Source organism: Drosophila obscura, unplaced genomic scaffold (assembly GCF_018151105.1).
Source record: "Drosophila obscura isolate BZ-5 IFL unplaced genomic scaffold, ASM1815110v1 contig_181, whole genome shotgun sequence".
Lineage (NCBI taxonomy): Eukaryota > Metazoa > Arthropoda > Insecta > Diptera > Drosophilidae > Drosophila > Drosophila obscura.
In genome coordinates, this window is record NW_024542769.1 from 2,298,245 (window position 1) to 2,320,525 (window position 22,281).

Below are 22,281 nucleotides of genomic sequence, written 5' to 3' on the forward strand. Positions count from 1 at the left end.
GTGAGGCCGCTATCTGCAGATAAGTGGGAAATGGATATACGAGTTTGTATAAAAGGTAGCCTCTGTCGGTCGACTGGCATCCAGTCATAACTATACAGCCATGGCTATTACCCTGGGGCTGCTCTTCTTATTCGGCCTTGGCTCCGGATCACTTGCTCAGTGGGCGCCTCCCACTGGAGGAGAGTTCCTGCAGCCATTCCCTGTGGCACCACCGCCGCCGCCGCCACCAACCCTCGCCCGCGATCTGGACGAGATTACACGTCTGATTCAGATCAAGCCTCTGAATCAGCTGCTGGTGCGTTACCTGATCAACGATGCTCAGTTCCAGGCCTTTGTGAGGATTATCAACAGCAACGCTGGCTTCACGGCCCGCTGGCGTTTACTCTCGCAGCCCGAGCTCATCCTATTCCTACAGTGGGTCGATCAGCAGCTACTGGCATCTGGCGGCGCCTTTGAGATGGAGGAGCAGGAGCTAGCCGTCACTTTGTTCAACCGCTTCCCCTACTGGTCGGGCACCGTCTTCGGTTGGCAGGGATTCCTCAACGAGGCACAGCTCTACTTGCCCACATATGCGATTCGCGCCCATATCGATGCCAAACTGATGCAGCCGGGCATCTTTTCCCAGTTCTGGTCAAGACTACAGGCTCTGCGCGTGGTCTACGAACGCTGGTTGGCTTTGCCGGGGACTGTGCAGGTTGTGGCTGAGCTGCAGCAGGCGGGCATCGACACGGCTCAGTTGGATGGAATTATACGCAATCTGTTTGGCTGGAATGTTGTTGTCAATGCACCAACCACTGCATCAATTGGAACAACTGCAGCAACTGCAACAACCTCGACGCCAGCACCTCCCACAAGAAGTCCAGCTGCTGTGATCCCTCCGGGAAACGGAGCTCCACTGGCACCGCTGCCACCACTGCCAGATGTGCCAGTTGTGCCAGTTGTCTAGAGTGGTCAATATATCTATCGTATATTTGTATGATATTTGCACTAGCAACATTCGGCCGCGGCCTCTAACAATGAATGGGAACTAACTACATCTAAATCATTGGGCGGGGCTGTCCTTAGAACTTAAGTTTGCCCAAAGTGTCGGACACCTTCTCGGTGTTGGCAGCTGGCTTCCGTTTGTTCTTGATGGGGGACACGGCTGGCTTTGGCTTCTTGACCACCATATCCTTATGCAATGTCTTGAGAGTGGCATCCACCTTCTCCTGCTTGGCCTTGACAGATTCTTTGATCTGGAAAATTGGCATTCGTTGAAGATGCTTCCAATTGCAATGGGAATTCGCTGTGCTGGCGAATCGTGTGTGAATCCTCCACTCACCTGCTTCAGCTTGCCCTGGACTTCTTTGGGCTTCTTGCCCTTGCCCTTCCTGTTGTCGGCCACTTTGAATACGTTCTTGGCCTTCTTTGATTTGTTCAGCGGTGTCTTCGGCTTCGCTGCAGGAGCCACCTTCTTGTTATTGGCCTTGTTGCGACCCATCTGCAAGTAGTCAAAGGAAGAGACGCTGTTCGTTTACTTTACTTGTTTCAGGGCAACTTTATTGTAAAAACACAGCTCTGCTCTCAAGCATATTTAACTTTTGCTGCCGCCACCTCAGGCTCAACTTTCTCCTCATCCTGCGCGCTCCGCTTGCGTGCGTTATTCGCTTCGGCTTCTTTTGGTGTGGTTAGCAAATGCCGCGTAAGCTTAAAGGATACCCTGTACATGTCCTTATTTGGTGCTACATTCCGCACAAAGCTGATGCCCTGCAACTGGTTGTCGTCCAGTGTGGCGGCCAGGTTCTGTTCCACCTGCTCTCTCACTAATGCTTTGGTATTCTCGCCCTTGGCAAACGAATAGACGTGCACAGTGGGAAAGACCACAGTATCGGAGAGATCAGCCAGCTCTTTGTCAGTGTAGAGGCCGCGAAACGCATCCAGGAATTCTACAGCCATGGCTGGAAGATTCATTGTTATGTGAGTGGCAGACGACGATGTGTCCGTCGATCGCAGCCGCTGCAGCAGGTGCTCCCGCAGCTCTTCCAAAATGAACTGTCTTCCATCTTTGTTGAACATTTGGATGTAAGAAAGGCACTTGTTTCGCTTCGCGTTGTGCTGCAGCCAGTGGAAGCTGACGGGGTTCAGATCGTTGGCCAGGACATGGCAGCGTTTCTTCGCCGCCGGCACGCTGAACGGGCCCACGCCGGCAAACACATCGTAGAGAACGTCTCCGGGCTGGAGCAGTTTCACGATGCGCTCGTGCTCGGTAGAGAGGCGCGGGTTCCAGTACACTTTGGAGAAATCAAACTCGAAGGGAATACCATTCTCCTTGGTCTCCACTTGGTACTCGGCTTCTCCGCATATCAGCTCCAGCTGGAAGTTGCGGTACGTATTGTCTATGGTAGACGCTTTATTGACCACCGTGCGGCAGTTCGGCAGCTTGTCGCGCAGCACCTCTCCAATGAGCTGTTTGTACGGCAGCAGGTGGTCCCGCAGGTTCAGGTGCACGATGTGTCCGATGCGCGAGTAGGATGTCATTCCCTCCTCCTCCTCTGGGAGCACACTCTTTAGAATTTCGTTGGCGCTCCAGTTCTCGTAGTTCAACTCAAGTTCAGCAAAGCAAAAGTGCTCCTGCGTGACGAGCTGTTTCTGCAGATCTTCTGTGGGCAGGGATTCCCAGCCTTGTATGGGCAGCGGGTGCAATAGTATCTCCCGCGACTTCTCCACAGCGCGCACCGGATGCATGTGCTCCATTTTGAGCAGGAATTTCTTAACCAGCGGGATTACACGTTGCACCTGCGTCTCGGGCACTCGCAGTCTGGGCACTTGCACACGCTTTTGGAACTCGGCCCGCTGGAGCTCCCGCATTCCCCTCACCGAGGCGGGCGGCAGCAGCTCGGAACAGTTCATGTTTCGAAAGTAGTGACGTAAACGGGTGGATATAATCGTTATTCGGGGTACTTCCAGCCGCGGCACAAAATTCATCTAGCACGTGTGGCGTGCCCTCTGTGTTTTGGAAGCTGTGTGCTCAGTGTGAGGGCGTGTTTTTTTTTTTGGTGTTTATTCAGGCCAACACTGTAGTACACTACACTACACTTGGCAAACCTTTAAAGTGCGCAAATTATTTAAAAATACCTTTTAATTATTGTAATTAGTAAATATTTCCAAACAAAATTCTCAAAGCAATCGATAGTGTAGCGTAATATCGATACATCGAATTTTTTCTTTTTGGTCATATTCCACTACATTTTATTTTCAGGGAGACAAAATATAAAACACAAATAAAAGATATAAAAAAAGAATGCAGTGTGAGCGAGAGATTTACATGACTAAGATTAGATTTTTAGTCGCGATCCAACGTTGTTTGGTATTGATAAATTAAATTAATAATAAATTAAAGTCGCTATCGATATGTGCTGCAGTCATCACTAGGTGCGGAATGTCAAACTACAGCAGCAGCGTGCGCTCTACAGTACTTTGGGGGCCGGGCCCCACTGTTAACAGTTATATGATTGGCGCTCTGTTAAGTTGTTATTCTTGTCGATCGCGTCGCTGCTTTGGGGCCTAAAGTTTCGGCTCCACTGATCTGATGTGTGTCTGGAGAATGGAAAATCATTCGCTTGTGTGCAGCCAACTGTTGCTGTTGTGTTGCCTTGGGAAACCTCCTGCCCCAGAGACGGAGACCACTTGATTCAATTAATATTTCCACCACATTCACAATGATGAACAGCCTGAAGAAACTGCCCATGCGCATGGTAAGAGCCACGCCTACAACCAATATACAAACTATTAAGCTAATTTAAATTATATTTATTTCTATCAATTCCAGCTTGCTAATGCCGCAGCACGTCAGCAAAATGCTGCCATGTCCTCGGCAACTGGTTTGCCCCCACCCCTGACTTTCCTCACCGAGGATGAGAAGATGATGAAGGAGACTGGTGAGTGGTTTCACTGTACACAGATCAATAGCTCTAGTGGCCTCCCCCCCGTAAATGTAACTGTAACCCAGCGTGTTCTTTCTTCTTATACTTTTCCATACTTTTCGCTAGAGGAATTTAAAGATTTTTTTTTCCATTTATTGTGTTTTGGTATTGTGTGTCGCCCGTTACGTAACTCCAAGCATCGCATATGGAGGCTGTATTTTTTTTTTTATTTATTATTGTTGGAGTGGAAATGTCTTGCTGCAGCTCGGCTGCTCCAGTAGTATTATTATTTTTCATTTTTCGAGTTTTTTCTTTTTTCTTACTATTTTTTGCTGATAAAGCTGTTTAGTTAGGGGGTCCGGTCCGGTCCGGGCTCACTGCCAGATAAGCACATTTTTATTTTGATAGTGTGGAAAAATATCATTTAATATCAGTTTGTGTGTTTGCAGCATTTTCATTATGATATTTTGTATTTGATATAATTTTTGGGGGATTTTCCCTATTATGTGCAGATGTTTTCTTACCTTCCTCCATTTCTCAATTTCTTTCGATACATGGACTTTTGTATGGGTTCTATTGAACCAATAATTGAATTCATTTACTCTGTTGAGGCATTAAATATTATGTAATTTCTGAAACTTAAAGGCAGACAAATACATGCCGCAGGATAATGTGATTCCTTCCTGAAGATTATACTTTCCAATGAACATTATTTACCATACCATTCTGTATGAATCCTTTGAAGTGATCCCGCAACCAAAAGGACATCTGTCGGTCAGGTCAGGATACGTAAAGCTTTTAAATTGCAATCAAAAGGTTGGGCAAATTTTACCATCCCCTCCCCTCACACACAGCCGGTCTATATATAGCTTTCGGTCGCTTGAGTTTAGCTTTAGCCGCCGTCTATGTCTGGTTGTCGTTGGTGCTGTTCGTTAAGGGGGAGCACATATAGTGTTTTCTTGTCCACAATGCGAGTTTTCTCTTTCACCGAAACGCGTGTTCGAAGCGTGGGTGGGTTCAAGAATTTCTTTACCTTTCTCTCTCCTATTTCTCCCACACCCAATGCACATACTTATGTCCTTGCTACATTTTTCACGAGTCAGTCAGCTGTTCGGTTCTGGTTTAATGTCAACCAAATAGCGTTACACTTGTGATAGATCAATACTTGCGACTGTGCCACGCCCCCGCTCAACTGTAGTCACTGTTCTAGTGCCTACGCCGGGCAATGGGTGTGTGTGGCATGTCGGCGCACTCCCCTAGAGAGTTGAGTCAGTTGAAGGTGTCCCCCCTGGGAGTCACCTCTATCCACCTGATTCTTAGTTGGGGAGCAGACACTTCTTTGCATATTTTACTTAAAATTTCGCCTTGTTTGGCTTATCAATCATTCAATTGGTCTCAATCTATATGATTCTGTACACCTACATATTCTCTATTTATATTGGTATGTACGGTATTATGGTCTGATGGTTGCGTAATCCGAGCTGCATGCAAAATAGCCTAGTGCATAATTTCAAACTGGTTTTCTTAACAAACAGACTCACTAGGTACAGTAGGCACAGGCACAGATATTTATAAATATACAGTTAATTGATCTGAGTTAGTTTTTATCTTCCTTGCTGAAAATCAATTTAATTGTTCAAATACGCCATAGAAACATGTGTTGGATGATTCCGTCTGCTCGCGAAGACGTAGTACAGTCTGCACCAAAACATACAAGGAACGAATACAGTTGCCTCAGAATCAAAAGTAATGTGCTCTGCCAGCAATATATGGAACACTCAAATGAAAAGAGCTTAGGACGTAGAACAGTTTCCTGTTAGATAAGACTCCCCTAAATGCAGGGGCCCTAAAGCCCATGGGGCCACGTCACAGCTGTTAGAAAATAGCCCCAGCCGCACATATGGCTCAAGTAACTAAATAAATATATTATTTAAATGAATTATTGAAACTTTTCCCATGATATGTAAAACATGACTGGAAAATGGACTGAACGCAGAGAAAGGAACAGGTATTAGAGGGTAAGGCTGTGAGAACTTGGTGGGTGTGTGCCAGTTGTCAGCCTTTCTAGCAGCAGGAAAAAATAATGTAGTTCTTAAAAAAGATCAATAATAAATACGAAGAGAGAAGCAAAAGTAGAAACGAAAAGATACGGAGAGACACGAGCAGAGAGTAAAACAGAGTGAGAGAGCCGCACGCGAGCGATCCGAGAACACAGAGAAAATCTGCTGATAAAAAAGACACACGCACTACCTACGTTCATACATATGTACATACATATATAACCACATATATGTATATGGAATACCTCAACTTATACAAACAGAACCCAAACAGCAAACATACCAGGCCCCTCTGTGAGAAGAGGAAGAAACATCAGACCAGTTTGATTAATTTAATGTGTTTTTTGTTTTGTTAGAAAAACGTGCAGTTGAAAGTTCTTGAAAGCTTTATAAAGAGCTTACAACGAACTAGTTTATTTTGTGAAATGGGAATTTATTTTTATTTATTTTATTTAAACTAATTCAAAATGGATTGAATTTAAATTTCAGTTGCCAAGTTGGCCCAGGATCAAATCCTGCCTCTGGTCAAGAAAATGGACCTCGAGCACAAATTCGATCCGTCGGTAGTCAAGGCCGTCTTCGACAATGGCCTGATGGGCATTGAAATCGACACGGAGCTGGGCGGCAGCGGCTGCAACTTCATGACTAATATAATCGTTGTCGAGGAGCTGTCGAAAGTCGATCCCGCCGTGGCCGCTTTCGTAGATATCCACAACACCCTAGTCAACTCCCTGATGATTAAGTTTGGCAACACCGAACAGAAGGCGAAATATCTGCCGAAATTGGCTCAGGAATACGCTGGCAGCTTTGCCCTGACCGAGCCCGGAGCAGGCTCCGACGCCTTCTCTCTAAAGACTGTGGCCAAGAAGGATGGCTCTCACTATGTGATCAACGGCACCAAGATGTGGATCTCCAACTCAGATGTGGCTGGAGTCTTCTTGGTCTTTGCCAATGCCAAGCCAGAGGACGTAAGTGCTCATTGATAATTATAATCGTCTTGATCTTTGGTCTTCAATCAAATGAGCGGAAGAAAGATCTTACGCGGATCGTTGCATTATAATAACTTATCACCTCTATTCACTTTTCAAATTGATTATTAACCGATCGCTTGAGTGATTTCACATGCAATATTTTCAAGAACAATTTATGAGCGATCGGCAGCGCAGCTTATCTCCTAAGATCAAAGTTCATCTAATCAAAAATCAAGTAATCAGAACATTGAAGAATCTCTTACTGATCAGCGTTCGCTCTCTTTCTACACCAGGGCTATCGTGGCATTACCACCTTCATTGTGGATCGCGAGACACCCGGATTGATTGTGAACAAACCTGAGGACAAGCTGGGCATCCGTGCCTCCGGCACCTGCATGCTCACCTTCGACAATGTGCGCGTACCCGAGGAGAACATCCTGGGTACTTTCGGACACGGTTATAAGTATGCCGCCGGCTTCCTGAACGAGGGCCGCATCGGCATTGGCGCTCAGATGGTGGGCCTGGCCCAGGGCACCTTCGATGCCACCATTCCGTATCTGCTGGAGCGCAAGCAGTTCGGCGAATCTATCTACAACTTCCAGTCCATGCAGCACCAGATCGCCACTATTGCCACCGAGATCGAGGCGGCTCGCCTGATGACCTACAATGCGGCTCGTCTGCAGGAACAGGGTGTGCCCTTCCTCAAGGAGGCGGCCATGGCCAAATTCTATGCTTCGGAGGTTGCCCAGCGTGCGGCCATCAAGTGCATTGACTGGATGGGCGGTGTGGGATTCACCCGCGACTTCCCCCAGGAGAAATTCTACCGCGATGTGAAGATCGGCGCCATCTACGAAGGTACCTCCAACATGCAGTTGACCACCATTGCCAAGTGCGTCAAGAAGGAGTATTCGGGCTAAGTTAAAGTGCGAGGAAGCAGTCAACTATGATCCTAAGTCGTCCCCATACACAAGCTGAGATATCGTACGTCAGATACGTCAAGTGCATTTATGTGAAGGAACTGCTGGAACCCTCATCGGTTAGCGGTTCCTTCCATGTTACCATAGCATTTAATACATAGTTTTCCCTTGTTATATTGTATCAAATACAAGTAAATGTATATCTAAAGTGTATTTTCAAAAACCATCATCTTCTAATGCGTATTTCCGTCCGTTGTGGTGAAGGCTGCCAGCAGGATATTGATCACAGTAATCATGAATACTCCCATTACCAGTAGCTCATTGGTCCTTGCATAGCGCCGATGCTGACAGCGCTTGAGACGTCTCTATGGGTTGGTATTATATGGTATTATATGGCTTACTGCGGTTCGATATGTGGTAGACAGTAACTTACTTTAAATATCATCATAAGGCCTACGAGCAGCTGCAGACTCAGCGAGAGTGCCACCAGAATCAGGCTGTATATGTAGGTGGAGGCTTTGTCGTTGTAGGTGATTAGGAAGCGCAGCTGATTGGCATTCGCGGAGAGAAGAGCTATGTCCATGAGACCTTCGTTGGGGAAGCGAGAAGAGAATATATTTTCGATAGCTTTAATCTGTGCAATACTTTCAATTACCTTCAGCCACATTTTTATTTGTGGCATAGCTATTACCACCCGATAGATCGCTGCCTGATTTGCTTGGCTTTCCTTGCGCTGCTTCCACCTCATTCACAGCTCTTGGGTCGACCAAGCCCTCTGCCTTTTCGAAATCCCTGCCTGAGCTGCAGCACTGTCCGGGCGCAGTGCTTGAGAAGCTTCCCTCCGAGCTGGGCGATTCCTGCAGGGATAGTTCCACATCGTTGCTGTCCATACTGCGACCCCGTATAGTTCCAATGCTAATCCAATATTAAATACTCGAGTCTTCTGCAAAAAGCTTTTGGCGAACAGCCAGTAGTAAACTTTTGAGGTCTGCGGTTCACTCTGATTGATAAAAGAAAAGGGAATGACACTGACCCAGCTGGACAAGCAACGGGCGGCGAAATGTGGGGCCCAACAACAACAAACTGACCCAATAAGCCGAAAAGTATCTCATGGGTTTGGGTGCTCCTTAAAGTATGCAACGTGAAATTAAACTACGGTGAAAATTAAAGCAGAATAATGAGCTGAATGGGATGGGATCCACGTTCAAGCAAACTCTGCCGTCACAGCAATCCTTTAGAGCGTTCGTAATGAGAAGTCATCGTAATGTCACCAAGGACCTGAATAAACAAGGCCCAAACAAACTCATGTATCTATAGGATACGTGCATTACAGTTTGCACAACTTAAAGAGATCCAAGGCTCCCCCCTCCATCCGCTCATTCTACATTTATAGGTTCGAATTTTCAATTTGACGGGTAAATCGGGTGAGGTTAGCCTTTAAGTCCCAATTATAGATTGTATGACAAACTTGTGAAATGCACAGACAGCTGTCGCAATGGACACAAGTATGGAGGACTTTCGTTACCAGGTGTGAGGGGGCAGCTATTAGAGTATGAACTATCTGTACATTTGTTTTCGTAGTGTAATTTCTGCGGATGTGGAATCAAATGGAAAGAATGCCACAAGAGCGTACCAATTGAAATCCAGGTGCACCTTCCTTTGATAACATTATCACCTCCCCTCGCTGTTCGTGTCGCATTGCAGGACCCAAAAAGAACAAGTGCGTCACGCGAGGCAAACAACTGTTCAGGACTTCGCTGCTCCACTCCACTCCACTCCACTCTCCTCTCATCGACAAGCCACTGAATCACCCGAGTTATTTTAGCCCTCTCTTGGCTCACCCGCCAGACATAATGGTTACGCTCCCACATGCCGGGTCCGGCTCTCTCAACTGTTAGTTCTCTCGTAGCATTCATTCCCCTTTCCCGCTCGCCCTCCCGCTCTCTTTGTGCTTTCCAGCACGTGCATCTTGTTTGCCATTTTGGCTGCCATGCTTGACACCCCAATCCCCCGCCCACCCACGAATGTTTGTTATGACGTGGAGCTGGCGCCCCGCTTAGAACGCTCTCTCCAGCCTTTCTCTCTCTTTGGTGGCTCAAAGTGTGTGAATATCGGGGTGAGGCATTATCAGAGTGCGCTCTCACGCACTCCCTGTTTGTGTGGTGTGTGTGTTCGCGACCGGTATACGTACCTCACCTTTTGTAAATACACTCTTTGGCTGGCTCTCCTCTTGCGGCTTCATTCATGCAGCAGTGGCAGCAGCGGCAGCAGCGGCAGCAGCGGTATTTTATAAAGCGATAACGTTGCACGCATGCTCAAAACTCAAGTTACAAACAGGCTTTGTTTGCCTCTGTTGGTCTTGGTCTGGCCTGGTCTGGTTTGGTCTGGGGGTCTGGCTCAGTTCTGTTCCGTCGGCCGAAGCGTTTAGCAGTAATTTTTTAGTTCGGCATTTGGCACCCGTGTTCTTGGTTCTAAGATTTTCTCTCTTCTCACTCTCGGCCGTTCTCGCGCTGGCTCTACCCGGCTAAAAACAACACAATTGTGAACGCCGAAACGTAAACTTTTCATTGATTTTCCCTCAGTGCTAATTTCAGTTTAGTGGATATATGTATATTTAACACCCAAATATAAATAGATCCCAACAAATGTGTTTCATCTACAAGTAGTCCAGATTCCGAGGTAAGTTTCTGCTCACAGAAATGCCCACTTCCCGTAACCCGTAACCCGTAGCCGGATCCGTAGCCTAGCCTTAACTGCCAAAAAATCAATGACCAAAAATGGCATGTGCGTCCGACTTGACCTCCCTCTGCAAAGCCGCCTAAAAAGGAGGCTCCATTTTGTTTCTCTCACTCTCACTCTCACTCACACCCCTTCTCTCTCTTTCTCTGTTTTCCTTTCTGCCTGTCTGTCTCTTTCTGAACTGAACCTGATTTGACCCGGCAAAAGAAAACTGTCTATAAAATCAATAACAAGGCCCGCATAAACCTACATTACATACGATATTGCATAACATCCGCACTACTTATATTCCGAAGAATCTAAATCTTCCTTTGGGTTCAGAGATTTTTTGGGTCATCGTCCGGTCGGGTGTGCATTGTCCAAAGTATATGTACGTGTAATCGCCTTAGGAACGCTGCTGTCTGGGGTGCAAAGTTTCACTACACGGCTGATAAAGCTCTCTGCACTTCTGCTGCCTCCGGCTATATCAGCCAGTCAGTCAGTCAGTCGCTTTACGGGATGCGCCTTGTCTGCCTCTGCCTCATAGGGAATGTGGATGGACTGAATCGGGTCGGTTCGATCGGCCGGTGTCATTAGTGCTACAGTATCCAACATAGTTGAAATTTTCCCAGTAGCCAAGAATAGTTCCTACTCTGGCATTAGATTTCCTCAAGTTTAACAATTGCGCAATTGAACGAGATTATCCAATGCTTTTTGCATTATTCTACAAATGATTTCTTATTGATTTGCATTTTAAAACCAGTTTACACGTACTTGCATTTATAATTGGGAAATTCAGAAATGTACTATTCTATATTGTATTTAGTTGATAAACTCGTTTTCCTCCATAAAACTTGAGGTTGCAGTTGATACAGCTTTACACATAAGGCCAAGTTATATTAGGAATTATAATGCGGAAATAGCGTTGGAAATGTAGTTTCAAGGGAGCCATAGTTAATTTTTAAATAACCACGAATGCAAAAAATTCATTTAAATCAATTTCCAAACAGATGTGTCTTTAATGCTTTTTTTATTATCTTATCTTTTCTTTTTTAAATTTGTCCCTTATCATATTTTGTGGCACATCTTTATAAATGAATGAAGAGTATTCAAGCCTCATCGTAGCCAACTTTAATCGTTCTTAGTTTTATTGCCTGCATTTTTTTTTGCCACTGCCTGATAAGATGCTTTCCATTCAAAACATTACAGATAAAGCCATAATATAATGGTTCGGCTGTTGGACAAGTGTATCTCTTGCCGGAATATATGTACATATGCAAAAACACATATTGCTGAGGTATATAATATACAAGCATTTGCACTTTTCCGCTGTATGTGTTCGGCAATTGATCAGTGGACTTTGACAAATGATTCTTGTTGTACATACATACATATGTACTTGTATATGTATCTATGCTCAGTAGTTCTCCTATCTCAACAACAAAATCTTTACTCTTCAGAGCTGATGTACACAAAGCCCATTTGCATAATCATCCTCAACTGAACGCATTTGAATTGTTGCCACTTGACTGGGCAAATGGCAATTATTTATATATTAAATTATACGTGTAGTACTGTACTGTACATATATGCATGTGGATAAACCTCTAATTAGGCAGAAAATGGATGGTGCTCTATGGCTTGGCCCCTGGTTCGGCTTGATTGCATTCTGTTAATGTGGGAACTTCGAATGGCCCTTTAATTACACTGCAGAACCTTTTTATAATAATTCTACTGATAATTGATGCATGCACTTTTTATTGATTATTTTTCAGGCTATCTATTGTGGGCAATCATTAAGCTAAACACGTAACACTCACTCAGGAAGCTAAGAATAGCAAAAAATAAAAAAACAAACAAACAAAAAACAAAAACAACAACAGTAATAACGAAAGAAAAAAAATGACACCAGAGAAATCGATTATAGCCTATATCAATCATTTGATAGTCAGCAACTTTTCATATTTCTGTAAGTATTATTTCAAAATACACAAATAAGCAATATAAGGGACACAGTATGTTAATGACTGTCTGGATACATTCAGCATACAGAAATCCTCATTTCTATCTGGTCAAAAGCCAAACGAACAGAACAACCTATAAAAATATATAAAAACGTGTAAGACTCTGGTCTACTTACCCTTGATTGCATTTTGTGGACTTTTGTGGAATTGGAAAGTGATAAAAACTCAATCCCAGGATTTACATATTGAGAATATTATTTTTATTTATTGGTAAGTTTTCGAAATCACAAAAAGGGAAGTGGAAGGTAATTGAGTCTTCCCTCCAATGATTGATCAATACGTATGGAAAATTGCCCAAGACCAATTAATATACACAGCAACGATTGACACTTGTTAATGTATTGGAAATGAAGTATTTAATCAAATTACGATGGATACAATTAAAGAAAACCATAAAAAAGAATACCATTTGACAGGATTGTAATTAATTTTTAGAGAGAATACCGGGAAGGCTGTATTAACTAGTACACTCTGTCTTTCACAGGGGACGAAATCGATGGATATCTGTATTATTTGGGCGGATCTCTGGGCACCCTCACTCTCAGTAGTTTGGCGGCCAGTGTTGCGTATTATTTTGCAACACGACCAGTACCGGAACAACCATTAGTGCCTCTGGAAAACCAATCCCCATTGTTAGAGGTAAGCCAGAAGTGATTTCGATTCGATTTGATTTCGTTCGCTTAGCCATGCCATCCATCCCATATCCCATCAATTACATCATCGATTGCTCGATTACGAATTGTTTGTCTTGGGTTCGGCTCGCTGTTTTTTCTCAGCATAGTTGTTGCTGTTGTTGCCTTGCTTTATTTGAGGTAGAACAGGCGAATCCCATGATGGCATGGCCAAGAAAAACCTTTGATGTGCCAGCAGCAACCATGTGCACATGTCCACAATCACGTTGAGTGCGATTCCGATTCCGATTTGGATTCAGATAGTGATTCTGTTTCGTTGTTGTCGTCACATGATTTTCACACTTTTTCTTCACCATTCTTTCGCCATTTATATTTTCATTTTCGCCTTGTTGGCCTTTGTGTTGTGGCCACAGCAGCACAGGCAATGAATGACGTGTTCGTCACAGTGGTGCAAATGAGGATCAAAAATAGCCACAGGCCCCCACGCTCTGATTGAGAGGCCTCGCAAAAGAACTGAGACCGAGACACAAGCCGAGACGAGAGGGATCTCGCCTGCAAAAATGTGCAACACTCTGAGATGATAATTTATCAAACGACAGCGGCACGACCACAATAAATCTTGTCATGGCTCAATTGGCATTTTCCCCCAATTAGTTGCAGAGCTCTCCCAATTTCCATCAGCTCAGAGCCTTGCCCCGACCCTCGCTATAAACATTTCCTTTCCTCCTTCTGACACCACCCGGCATTTCATTTGTTAAAATTTTTCGGCCTGTATAATGGTATAACGAACTCTTCCTTTTGTATGGATGCGATGCCATGTAAATAAACAAATATTGACACAATATCGTATTTATTGCGATATTTGGCATTGCCAAAAGACTGGGGGAGGTACGGACAGTAGAACAGGCTGTCACATTTTGTTAATTGAAATTGAATGGAATGGGAATAGAACATAATTTCATTATATAAATATTTCGAACTTATTATATTTTTTTATACAAAGGATTTCAGAGCTATAACCGATAACCGTCCTCAATACTTAATCCCCATTAAATGTCAAACCAACTGCTTCACCTTTTCACCCTAAGAATGCTCAGAAACAACAAACAGTGACATGAGATGATAAAACAACATAACAATAAGGAAATGTCAAAGCTTTGACGAGACAGGGCCAACCTGTCTGCTTCTGAACACACTCGTATGTAAATCTATAGAATAGATTGTACATACAAACATACACATGTACAAATGTATAAACATATGAATGTTTGTCATTCTGTGTGTTTGTCTACAGGGGGAAATGTGCAAACAAGTTTTGGCACACAACCGGGCATTTTCACTTGCATTGAGCGTTTTCCGATACGAGATAGAACATTAAAAATTCAAAAGAGTGCAAATTGGGGTGTAAATGATGTGCGTGCGAGCAAACTGAATTTTGTAAGAGTAAATGCAATGCAGGTTATCTAGTATTTACCCATAATTGAGTGCGTGATGGTGAATTTTCAGTTCTAATGGAAATTAAAACTGAAATCGCATTTGTATATTTAAAGGCTGTGGAGGATATGTAATGGAACGAAGATGGAATCTCTCACACTTGTTGTTCCATTTATTGCCTAGAATGGTCCATGTTTTGGACCATAAATCATATTACTTTAATGAAAATCCGCCGTCACCAAGAGTACCAAAGCAAGAACGCCTCCACCTTTGCCCCATTAGCGACTGATCACGTCACATGCCGCCTTAGATCGCGTGCACCAAAAACAGGCAGGGGCAACAGGCAGGAAGACACAGGCGGACAACTTGATCAACGAATCAACAACAACAACAAACAGAAAATACACGAAAAACTACAAGAAAACTACACAGCAACAGAAGCAGAAACAAAAACAACGATGAGACTATGAAAAACCGTTTACGAGTAAAATCAAAATCAAAATCAAGTGAATATAAACGAATAAAATTCCTAAGCGAACGCTGCATTCTTCTTCATAGTCCCCTCTGCAGGTTCTCCTTCTCTGTTCGCCATTTCTCTCTCTCTTTCTTTCGGTTGATACCAAATTGAAGAAGATTCTGCGGGCGGGCCAAAATAATTTTTAGCCGCGGCCAATATTTCTGCCTTCCGTCTGCCATTCAGTTCGATATTAAGCATCGTGTCGCGCAGATCGTGGCGGATCGACGGAGCATACATATATTTTAAAAGATATTTAAAACAGAAAAAAACGAAACGGAAAACAACACAACGGAAAACAAAGCAGATAGTATATACATATATCTGTGAAATAAACGTATTTTTTTATAAATAATTGCTCGCATATACTTAACAAAAGGAAAATTAAGAAGAGAGACAGAAAAACGCACGACAATTTGCAACAAATTGACAAAAATACAAGCGTTTAATCTCATTACGTAAAGCGCCAGAAACCAAAGAAATAATATTCAAATAAAATTTTAACGAATATATCAAAGAAGAAACTTAAAAGAAATCGATTTGCCAAAGTGTCCAAGTGCCGTCGTCGTAGTCGTTGTCGTCTTCTGAACCCGGGCCCTCAAGTTCAAGTTCATTCTGGTCCTACATACACACGTACATATATATTTCCCCCCAGACGGGCCACATCCCACCTAAAAAAACATAAAACAGATTGTATAAAAATACATTAAACATTATTTCTGTTCCAAATTGATGTGATATATGTACATATGTATTCTTGCGGTTTCAGTGAACTTTGCTTCCAATTGAGAGCACCTTAATTTGAATGGATTTACGATACTTAAGCAATGTTCCATCAAGTTTTACGATTGTTTACAGTGGTAGCAACTTTGGGAATGCAAATCGGAATAGTTTTGAGCCATGTGCGCGGATATGGGAACGAAAATATTCGATAATTATCCACATTGTTTTGAAGTGGGTTTTTAAGATTACTATTTAAAGTAGCAAAACGAATTCCAGAAGTATGATTTCATATAGAAAATTCTGTAATATTTTCGTGGCCCATCTGTGTGTAGATCTTCTGTAGATCTGTGTGTCAGTACAATCAATCAATCAATCGAAATGTCATGAAGCTTAGCTACTAGACAACTATCTATGTGTCTATCTATAGTAGTGATATAAACAAAAGGCATTTGGCTCCTAGAATTTTCAATTCCTTTTGCAAAGTCTTTAGGCAGAACAAAAGACCTATTTGTGGGTTAATTTATAATCATAATAAATGTCAAGCTGAATCAGAATTTGGGTATATAATTGAGTTATGGTTGATCTATATATACACATACAAATTTACATACATATATACTTAGTCTACATTTTTTATATAGAAGAATAATATTAGTAAACAAGGCAATAAATATTTCCATTAATAAAGGATTAGGAAATGGTCAAACACAGTTTACGTTAACAGAAACCAGTAATTCTAGTTGAATATCCCTTCTTCTATGAATCCACTATAAAACATATACACAGCCTTGAAATTCCCGCGTATTTTCCCGGTTTTAGTTTATTTTTTCAACAAATATGTTGGCTAAACCACTGATATGTTGCAGATTTTAGCTGAAATTGAAATACAGCTCTTTATTCATTCATATTCTGTGTACGTATTCTGCGTGTGGCATATTTCAAAGAAGAATTGCTCCTCAGTGAGGAAAATGTTGGCAATTGTGGCAGCCTCGAGCCATCGGTATCGGCAACCCAATTGGGTCCAAAACGCCATCCCCCATGACTCAGGTTCTGATCGTAGCTGCTAAAGAAATTCTCACTTCTTGTTGTATTTTGCAAAAAATATCTTTTGTTTTTCCTTTTTCTCTTTGTGTGTTATGCGGCCACACACACCGCCTCTCATAGATAACAGCCGAGTGGAAGCGTTCTTGCCCCCAAACGAACTATTTATAAATTAATTTGGGGCAGGCCGCGCCAAAGCAACAGACGACGACGACGTCTTGTCGATATATGTAGCAGTGTTATCGCTCTCTTTTTCTGCCTCAGTATAGCCATCTCTCTCTCTGGTCCGCTGCTGACAATATTGAATAATTATAAACAAAATTGAATTTGCCAAACTTGTCAGAAGACAAAAATTAAGCGGACAGGGCGGCGTCATAATTATGCTTTGGTTCGGGGTTACTTTTCCCACGACAAAGGGTTAATAAAAATCATCTTAGGTAATTTCAGATAGGAATTTTTGTACTATAGCAGTAAAAAAGGTATTTAAGTGGATTTGTTCCATTAAATGGAAATGGCCAAAATAGCAACCTACATGTTCCCAATTAAAGTCAGATGTAGAAAACGAAAATAATTCAGGCAGTTTTCCCTTATTAATCTCGGCAGAGCAGGAAAATACAGCCCATCCGCATATGAAAATCCAATTTGCTTCAATCTAAGATCAGAAATCTATTTTTACACGCAATAATTAGCATTTAAATGGTTCTGCGATTATGAAAGACTTTAAATAGGAAAATTGAAAATAAAAATCAACCAACCTGCAAATCGAACAGATGACGCGACGGCCCCGGCAACGACAGGTTGGGCTAATTGTGGGAAAAGTGAAAAAATATCGTGGGTGTGTGTGCTGATTCTTTTTGCAGTTTCTCGTAAAATGTGCATATTAAAGCCTGATCCATAAAACCCAGCCAGAAAAGTGGTTCCTAAAAACCAAGCAGAAGTCAAATCAGTGTAAGACAATCAAGTGAACCCGTGAGATTCAGACAATCGTGAGACTCGAAACATGTCTTGTTGCGGTCAAATCACCAGCATACGGGTGCCCATCGAGCTAAGCAATCAGAGCGATGTGCTCAAGGTAATCCTCAAGAGAGGGAAAGTCCCCTCAACGTAATCCCCCCAAAAAGGAAAAACTCAAAAAGAATATCTCTAACCACCAGCTTGACTATGCAATCCACTAATCAATACTTTATTTTTTTTTGCTTCTTTTTTTGCTCATTTACATTTTGTGAACACTTATTGGTTAGATCATATACGATCATCGTCAAGATATCCATCACAGGGTGGGTATGCTAGCCTCATTGCCCCGTGGGGTATGCTCTGAAAGTTCTCATGTTCCATTCTGTGCCGCGTGCGTCATCAATAAAATCTAAACAAAATCGAATTGGAAAGCACTTTAATCTATGAAAAAGCATTTATTTTTGAAAAATATTTGCGTTTTACTCATTAAAATCAGCTAGCACAAACAAACCAACTTTTTGAACCTCCTCCCTCCCAGCACCCAAAAGATACGTGCCTTGCCTCCCATTCCCCATCTCCAATTCCCGATTCCGGACTGTACAATATTATGATATTCGTTCTCATACATCAACACTTTCGGCCATTGCGGGAATTTCTCTCACATCTGTGGGTCATAAAGGAAGTGCTCTTTGCTCTTTGGCCATATCGAATTGATGCCACTTTGTTCGAGTATCTACTGCCCGACATTATGGCCAAGGCAAGGCGCCCAAATGAAAGTCCGCTGAGTGATGGGTTTATGTCTATCCGCAAAAATAAACCATATATCATAGCGCAGATTGAAAGCGCAGATATTTATGGATTCGAATCTAACAATTGGGTGTGATTTATTTTTCGTGCAACACAGCATTGAGATTAAATCAATTGAAGACTGGTCAGAACTCAAGGTTGGTTGGGAATGGAAAAACTTAAGGAAAATCCAAAGGGTCATAGCTTTTTATTGTTGAAGTATATCTATATAACAGCGATACCAAATTCCACTTTGAATCATTCAATTTATTTATTAATTGGATCTAGACCTGTTAGGGATGGCTTAGATATGCCAAGGAAACTTTCAGATGTCATTAAATTTCAGTTCAAGACAAACAAATCATGAATCAGAAGCATACTTGTGTGTCATCCCGATCCCCAACCAAAGCTGCTCCCCAATAAAACACTTTCTCCGATTGAATTTCGCTCATACTGCTGTTCGATGTATTCTCATTACAAGATCTCTCCACTCATTGCATGAACACGATTTCTCTCTCTCTTTCTCTCTGTTCTTTTGGGGTCAATTCAATCCCATTGCAGGGTCCAGAACAAATTCACGTCTCCAAGTTCTACAAGGAGTCGAAAAATGGAAAATTTGTATCCTATATCACAGAGAACGTCCGCACCCTATATCAGACGTTCCGCGAGGGAGCCTATGCGTCCAACAACGGTCCGTGTCTGGGCTGGCGAGAGACACTAACGTCGCCCTATCAGGTGAGCCGAGGGAGCACCGTCCGACGAGCCAGTCTCTCGTATAACTTCGTATATCCTCCATTCCCCAGTGGATCAACTATGATGAGGCGCTGCTACGGGCCAAGAACTTTGGCTCAGGCATGCTGGCGCTGGGGGCTCGGCCCAAACAGTTGATTGGCATCTACTCGCAGAACCGTCCGGAGTGGATACTGTACGAGCAGGGCTGCTACTCGTTCTCGCTGGTGGTGGTGCCGCTGTACGACACCCTGGGTCCCGATGCCTGCGCCTTCATCATCCGCCAGACAGAAATGTCGATTGTGATCGTGGAGGATGATGGCAAAGCGGCCATGCTCCTGGAGAAGGCGCCGCGCAGCCTGAAAATCATCGTGGCCATCAAGCCGATACGCCAAACGACGCTGGAGCGGGCGCGCAGTCGGGGCATACAGATTTTCTCGTTCATCGACGTGGAGAAGCTGGGCGCCAAGGGCAATCACCCGGAAATTGCGCCCGCAGCGGAGGATCTGTGCACGGTCTGCTACACATCGGGCACCACCGGCAATCCCAAGGGCGTTATGCTCACCCACGGCAACGTGGTGGCTGGCGTCTGTTCTGTGATCCTGCAGATGGGCGATCATCGCATACGGGCCGGGGATGTGATGGTTTCCTTCCTGCCACTGGCCCACATGTTCGAGCGGTGCTGCGAGAACGGCATGTACTATGTGGGCGGCTGTGTCGGCTTCTACTCGGGCGACATTAAGGAGCTGACCAACGACCTGAAGATGCTGAAGCCCACGGTTATGCCGGCTGTGCCTCGCCTCCTGAATCGCGTCTACGACAAGATCCAGAATGATATTTCCGCATCGGGTCTGAAGCGTGGTCTCTTCAACATGGCCATGCGTGCCAAGGAGAAGGAGATTGCCCGCGGGGTCCTGCGGCGCAACGGCTGCTGGGACAAGCTCGTGTTCAAGAAGGTGCACCAGGCCTTCGGTGGCAACCTGCGTCTCATGGTCGTTGGCTCGGCGCCCTTGGCCGGCAACGTTCTCACCTTCATGCGCTGTGCCTTGGGCTGTCTGGTGCTGGAGGGCTATGGCCAGACAGAGTGTACTGGCGCCATCACACTCACGGTTCAGGGTGATCATGTGCCCAATCATGTGGGTCCGCCCGTCTCCTGCAATGCTGTGAAGCTTGTCGATGTGCCCGAGATGGAGTACTTTTCCAACCAAAACACGGGCGAGGTCTGTGTGCGCGGCTCAAATGTGTTCCATGGGTGAGTGCAGCCCGAGACTTTCTGGAGAGTGGTCTGATCCCATTCATCTGATCCAATCCATTTCAGGTACTACAAGGATCCGGAGAAGACGGCGGAGGCGATCGACTCGGAGGGCTGGCATCACACCGGCGATGTGGGCATGTGGCTGCCGAATGGCACCCTGCGGATCATCGATCGTCGCAAGCACATCTTCAAGCTCAGCCAGGGCGAGTACATAGTGCCCGAGAAGATCGAGAATATCTATACGCTCAGTCAATATGTGAATCAAGTCTATGTCTATGGGGAGAGCTTAAAGGTACGAGCACTGGGAGTGGCACTTGGCGACTGCCTTAAACTGAAACTTAAACTTAAAGAAATTGATGACACATGTTGAAACCATTTTAGAGCTGCATAATTGCTGTCGTTGTACCTGATACCGATGTACTGAAACAATGGGCCACGGAGAACAATGTACGCGGCACACTCTCCGTCCTGTGCAATAATAAGAATGTCAAGGAACTGATCATGAACGACATGCTCAACTGGGGCAAACAGAGTGGACTGAAGTCATTCGAACAGGTGAGAGACATGGCATCGCCAGCCCCTAGCGAACCGTTTACTTAATAAATGTATGTGATTGAATTGCAGGTCAAGGATGTCTATCTGCATCCTGATCCCTTCTCCGTACAAAACGGACTGCTAACGCCCACATTCAAGGCCAAGAGACCACAACTTAAGAGCTACTTCAAGCCGCAACTGGAGGATATGTATAAGCACTTGGATTAAAGCAATACCTACTATATATTTTACAAGAGAAACACACACCAAAACACAAGCAAAACAACGAACCGAACTAAAGATAATGGAACTAATGATGATGATGATGATGATGTTGATGATGATGATAATGATAATAATGAGCAAAAGCATTCAAAACGATTAAAATATATGCCTAAACTAAACCATATTAAACTGATGATAACTAAGACTACAGACGCAGATACTTGAAGGCCCCAAATGGGAGAAGAGTCGAATTTTATAGTTTCGTCAATTGTTAGCAATTAAGAGAAGCGCAAGATACACCAGATACAAATACAAATACAAATACAGATACAGATAAACTATAGGACGAGAGAAGAAGAGTAGGAGAGGAGAACCTTTTGACAGCCGCATTTTTATATAATTTAATCGAGAAACGAAATATTAACTAATATGTTAAATATATTTCCCCTAACCGCTCCCTTATGGTCTAGTTCAAAGTGAATAGAGCACGATTGCGTAGTCTGAACCAAAAACACACATACATATACGATAACTAACTAACACATATTGAGCCAGTTTAATAAAAGGAAAGCTTTAATTAACTATCCGCGAGTGCGAGCTGCCCTCAGCGTTAGTTTAAAATCTTTTAAAATTTATATTAATTCTAGATGCTACGCAAGTGCTGAGCTACAATCGGAGCCAATCGGAGAAGCAGATCAAATTAAATACAATTAATATATTTATGATAAAAAAAGGATCCACTTCTTTGGACTGCACTATCTGCCTTACAAAAAAACAAACAAAAAACCAAAATGAAACGCAAAATATTTTATATAAAAAATAATTGCAATAAATCTCTCTTAATAAGTACAGTAAATATGAA

General features: G+C 43.6%; 6 protein-coding genes across 8 annotated transcripts; 3 read left to right on the plus strand and 3 right to left on the minus strand.

Moving 5' to 3' along the window:
* Positions 1 to 71: 71 nt before the first annotated feature.
* Positions 72 to 1,028, plus strand: LOC111073405. The gene has a single exon (XM_022365704.2). It carries the CDS (start codon positions 101 to 103, stop codon positions 944 to 946), a length of 846 nt encoding a protein of 281 aa, XP_022221396.2. The 5' UTR covers positions 72 to 100; the 3' UTR covers positions 947 to 1,028.
* On the minus strand, positions 946 to 3,219 carry LOC111073409. Its single transcript, XM_022365707.1, has 3 exons — positions 3,115 to 3,219; positions 1,322 to 1,480; positions 946 to 1,235 (listed from the first exon to the last, which is right to left on the minus strand). The coding sequence occupies exons 2-3, from the start codon at positions 1,478 to 1,480 to the stop codon at positions 1,062 to 1,064; spliced, it is 333 nt and encodes a 110-aa protein (XP_022221399.1). The 5' UTR covers positions 3,115 to 3,219; the 3' UTR covers positions 946 to 1,061.
* On the minus strand, positions 1,416 to 3,108 carry LOC111073400 (tRNA (guanine(37)-N1)-methyltransferase). The gene has a single exon (XM_022365696.2). It carries the CDS (start codon positions 2,962 to 2,964, stop codon positions 1,564 to 1,566), a length of 1,401 nt encoding a protein of 466 aa, XP_022221388.2. The 5' UTR covers positions 2,965 to 3,108; the 3' UTR covers positions 1,416 to 1,563.
* A 350-nt stretch (positions 3,220 to 3,569) lies between the features above and the next one.
* LOC111073401 (short/branched chain specific acyl-CoA dehydrogenase, mitochondrial) lies at positions 3,570 to 8,058 on the plus strand. The gene is made up of 4 exons (XM_022365697.2): positions 3,570 to 3,734; positions 3,809 to 3,917; positions 6,452 to 6,930; positions 7,227 to 8,058. Exons 1-4 carry the CDS (start codon positions 3,699 to 3,701, stop codon positions 7,848 to 7,850), a joined length of 1,248 nt encoding a protein of 415 aa, XP_022221389.2. The 5' UTR covers positions 3,570 to 3,698; the 3' UTR covers positions 7,851 to 8,058.
* Positions 7,267 to 8,803, minus strand: LOC111073406 (ninjurin-1). Its single transcript, XM_022365705.2, has 3 exons — positions 8,506 to 8,803; positions 8,284 to 8,438; positions 7,267 to 8,215 (listed from the first exon to the last, which is right to left on the minus strand). The coding sequence occupies exons 1-3, from the start codon at positions 8,738 to 8,740 to the stop codon at positions 8,084 to 8,086; spliced, it is 522 nt and encodes a 173-aa protein (XP_022221397.2). The 5' UTR covers positions 8,741 to 8,803; the 3' UTR covers positions 7,267 to 8,083.
* A 1,436-nt stretch (positions 8,804 to 10,239) lies between these two features.
* On the plus strand, positions 10,240 to 22,003 carry LOC111073398 (long-chain-fatty-acid--CoA ligase 5). Of its 3 annotated transcripts, XM_041592554.1 has the most exons (8): positions 10,240 to 10,529; positions 12,344 to 12,537; positions 13,077 to 13,231; positions 19,238 to 19,411; positions 19,480 to 20,657; positions 20,724 to 20,952; positions 21,042 to 21,215; positions 21,285 to 22,003. In XM_041592554.1, the coding sequence occupies exons 2-8, from the start codon at positions 12,471 to 12,473 to the stop codon at positions 21,420 to 21,422; spliced, it is 2,115 nt and encodes a 704-aa protein (XP_041448488.1). In that variant the 5' UTR covers positions 10,240 to 10,529; positions 12,344 to 12,470; the 3' UTR covers positions 21,423 to 22,003. The 3 variants fall into 3 exon arrangements, with proteins under 3 accessions (XP_041448488.1, XP_022221387.2, XP_041448489.1); XM_022365695.2 differs by lacking the exons at positions 10,240 to 10,529; positions 12,344 to 12,537; positions 13,077 to 13,231 and adding exons at positions 17,796 to 18,008; positions 18,178 to 18,213; XM_041592555.1 differs by lacking the exons at positions 10,240 to 10,529; positions 12,344 to 12,537; positions 13,077 to 13,231 and adding an exon at positions 17,797 to 18,008.
* Positions 22,004 to 22,281: the final 278 nt, after the last annotated feature.

Excerpts from the sequence above, each read along its gene's own strand:
- LOC111073405 (XM_022365704.2), top strand. The coding sequence starts at position 101 with ATGGCTATTACCCTGGGGCTGCTCTTCTTATTCGGCCTTGGCTCCGGA.
- LOC111073409 (XM_022365707.1), bottom strand. The coding sequence starts at position 1,480 with ATGGGTCGCAACAAGGCCAATAACAAGAAGGTGGCTCCTGCAGCGAAG. Across the intron at positions 1,236-1,321 it reads TCCAGGGCAAGCTGAAGCAG|ATCAAAGAATCTGTCAAGGC; the intron begins GTGAGTGGAGGA and ends CCAATTTTCCAG.
- LOC111073400 (XM_022365696.2), bottom strand. The coding sequence starts at position 2,964 with ATGAATTTTGTGCCGCGGCTGGAAGTACCCCGAATAACGATTATATCC.
- LOC111073401 (XM_022365697.2), top strand. The coding sequence starts at position 3,699 with ATGATGAACAGCCTGAAGAAACTGCCCATGCGCATG. Across the intron at positions 3,735-3,808 it reads AGAAACTGCCCATGCGCATG|CTTGCTAATGCCGCAGCACG; the intron begins GTAAGAGCCACG and ends TATCAATTCCAG. Across the intron at positions 3,918-6,451 it reads GAAGATGATGAAGGAGACTG|TTGCCAAGTTGGCCCAGGAT; the intron begins GTGAGTGGTTTC and ends TTTAAATTTCAG.
- LOC111073406 (XM_022365705.2), bottom strand. The coding sequence starts at position 8,740 with ATGGACAGCAACGATGTGGAACTATCCCTGCAGGAATCGCCCAGCTCG. Across the intron at positions 8,439-8,505 it reads AAATAAAAATGTGGCTGAAG|GTCTCATGGACATAGCTCTT; the intron begins GTAATTGAAAGT and ends TCCCCAACGAAG. Across the intron at positions 8,216-8,283 it reads GCCTTATGATGATATTTAAA|AGACGTCTCAAGCGCTGTCA; the intron begins GTAAGTTACTGT and ends ACCAACCCATAG.
- LOC111073398 (XM_041592554.1), top strand. The coding sequence starts at position 12,471 with ATGACACCAGAGAAATCGATTATAGCCTATATCAATCATTTGATAGTC. Across the intron at positions 12,538-13,076 it reads CAGCAACTTTTCATATTTCT|GGGACGAAATCGATGGATAT; the intron begins GTAAGTATTATT and ends TGTCTTTCACAG. Across the intron at positions 20,953-21,041 it reads TCTATGGGGAGAGCTTAAAG|AGCTGCATAATTGCTGTCGT; the intron begins GTACGAGCACTG and ends AAACCATTTTAG.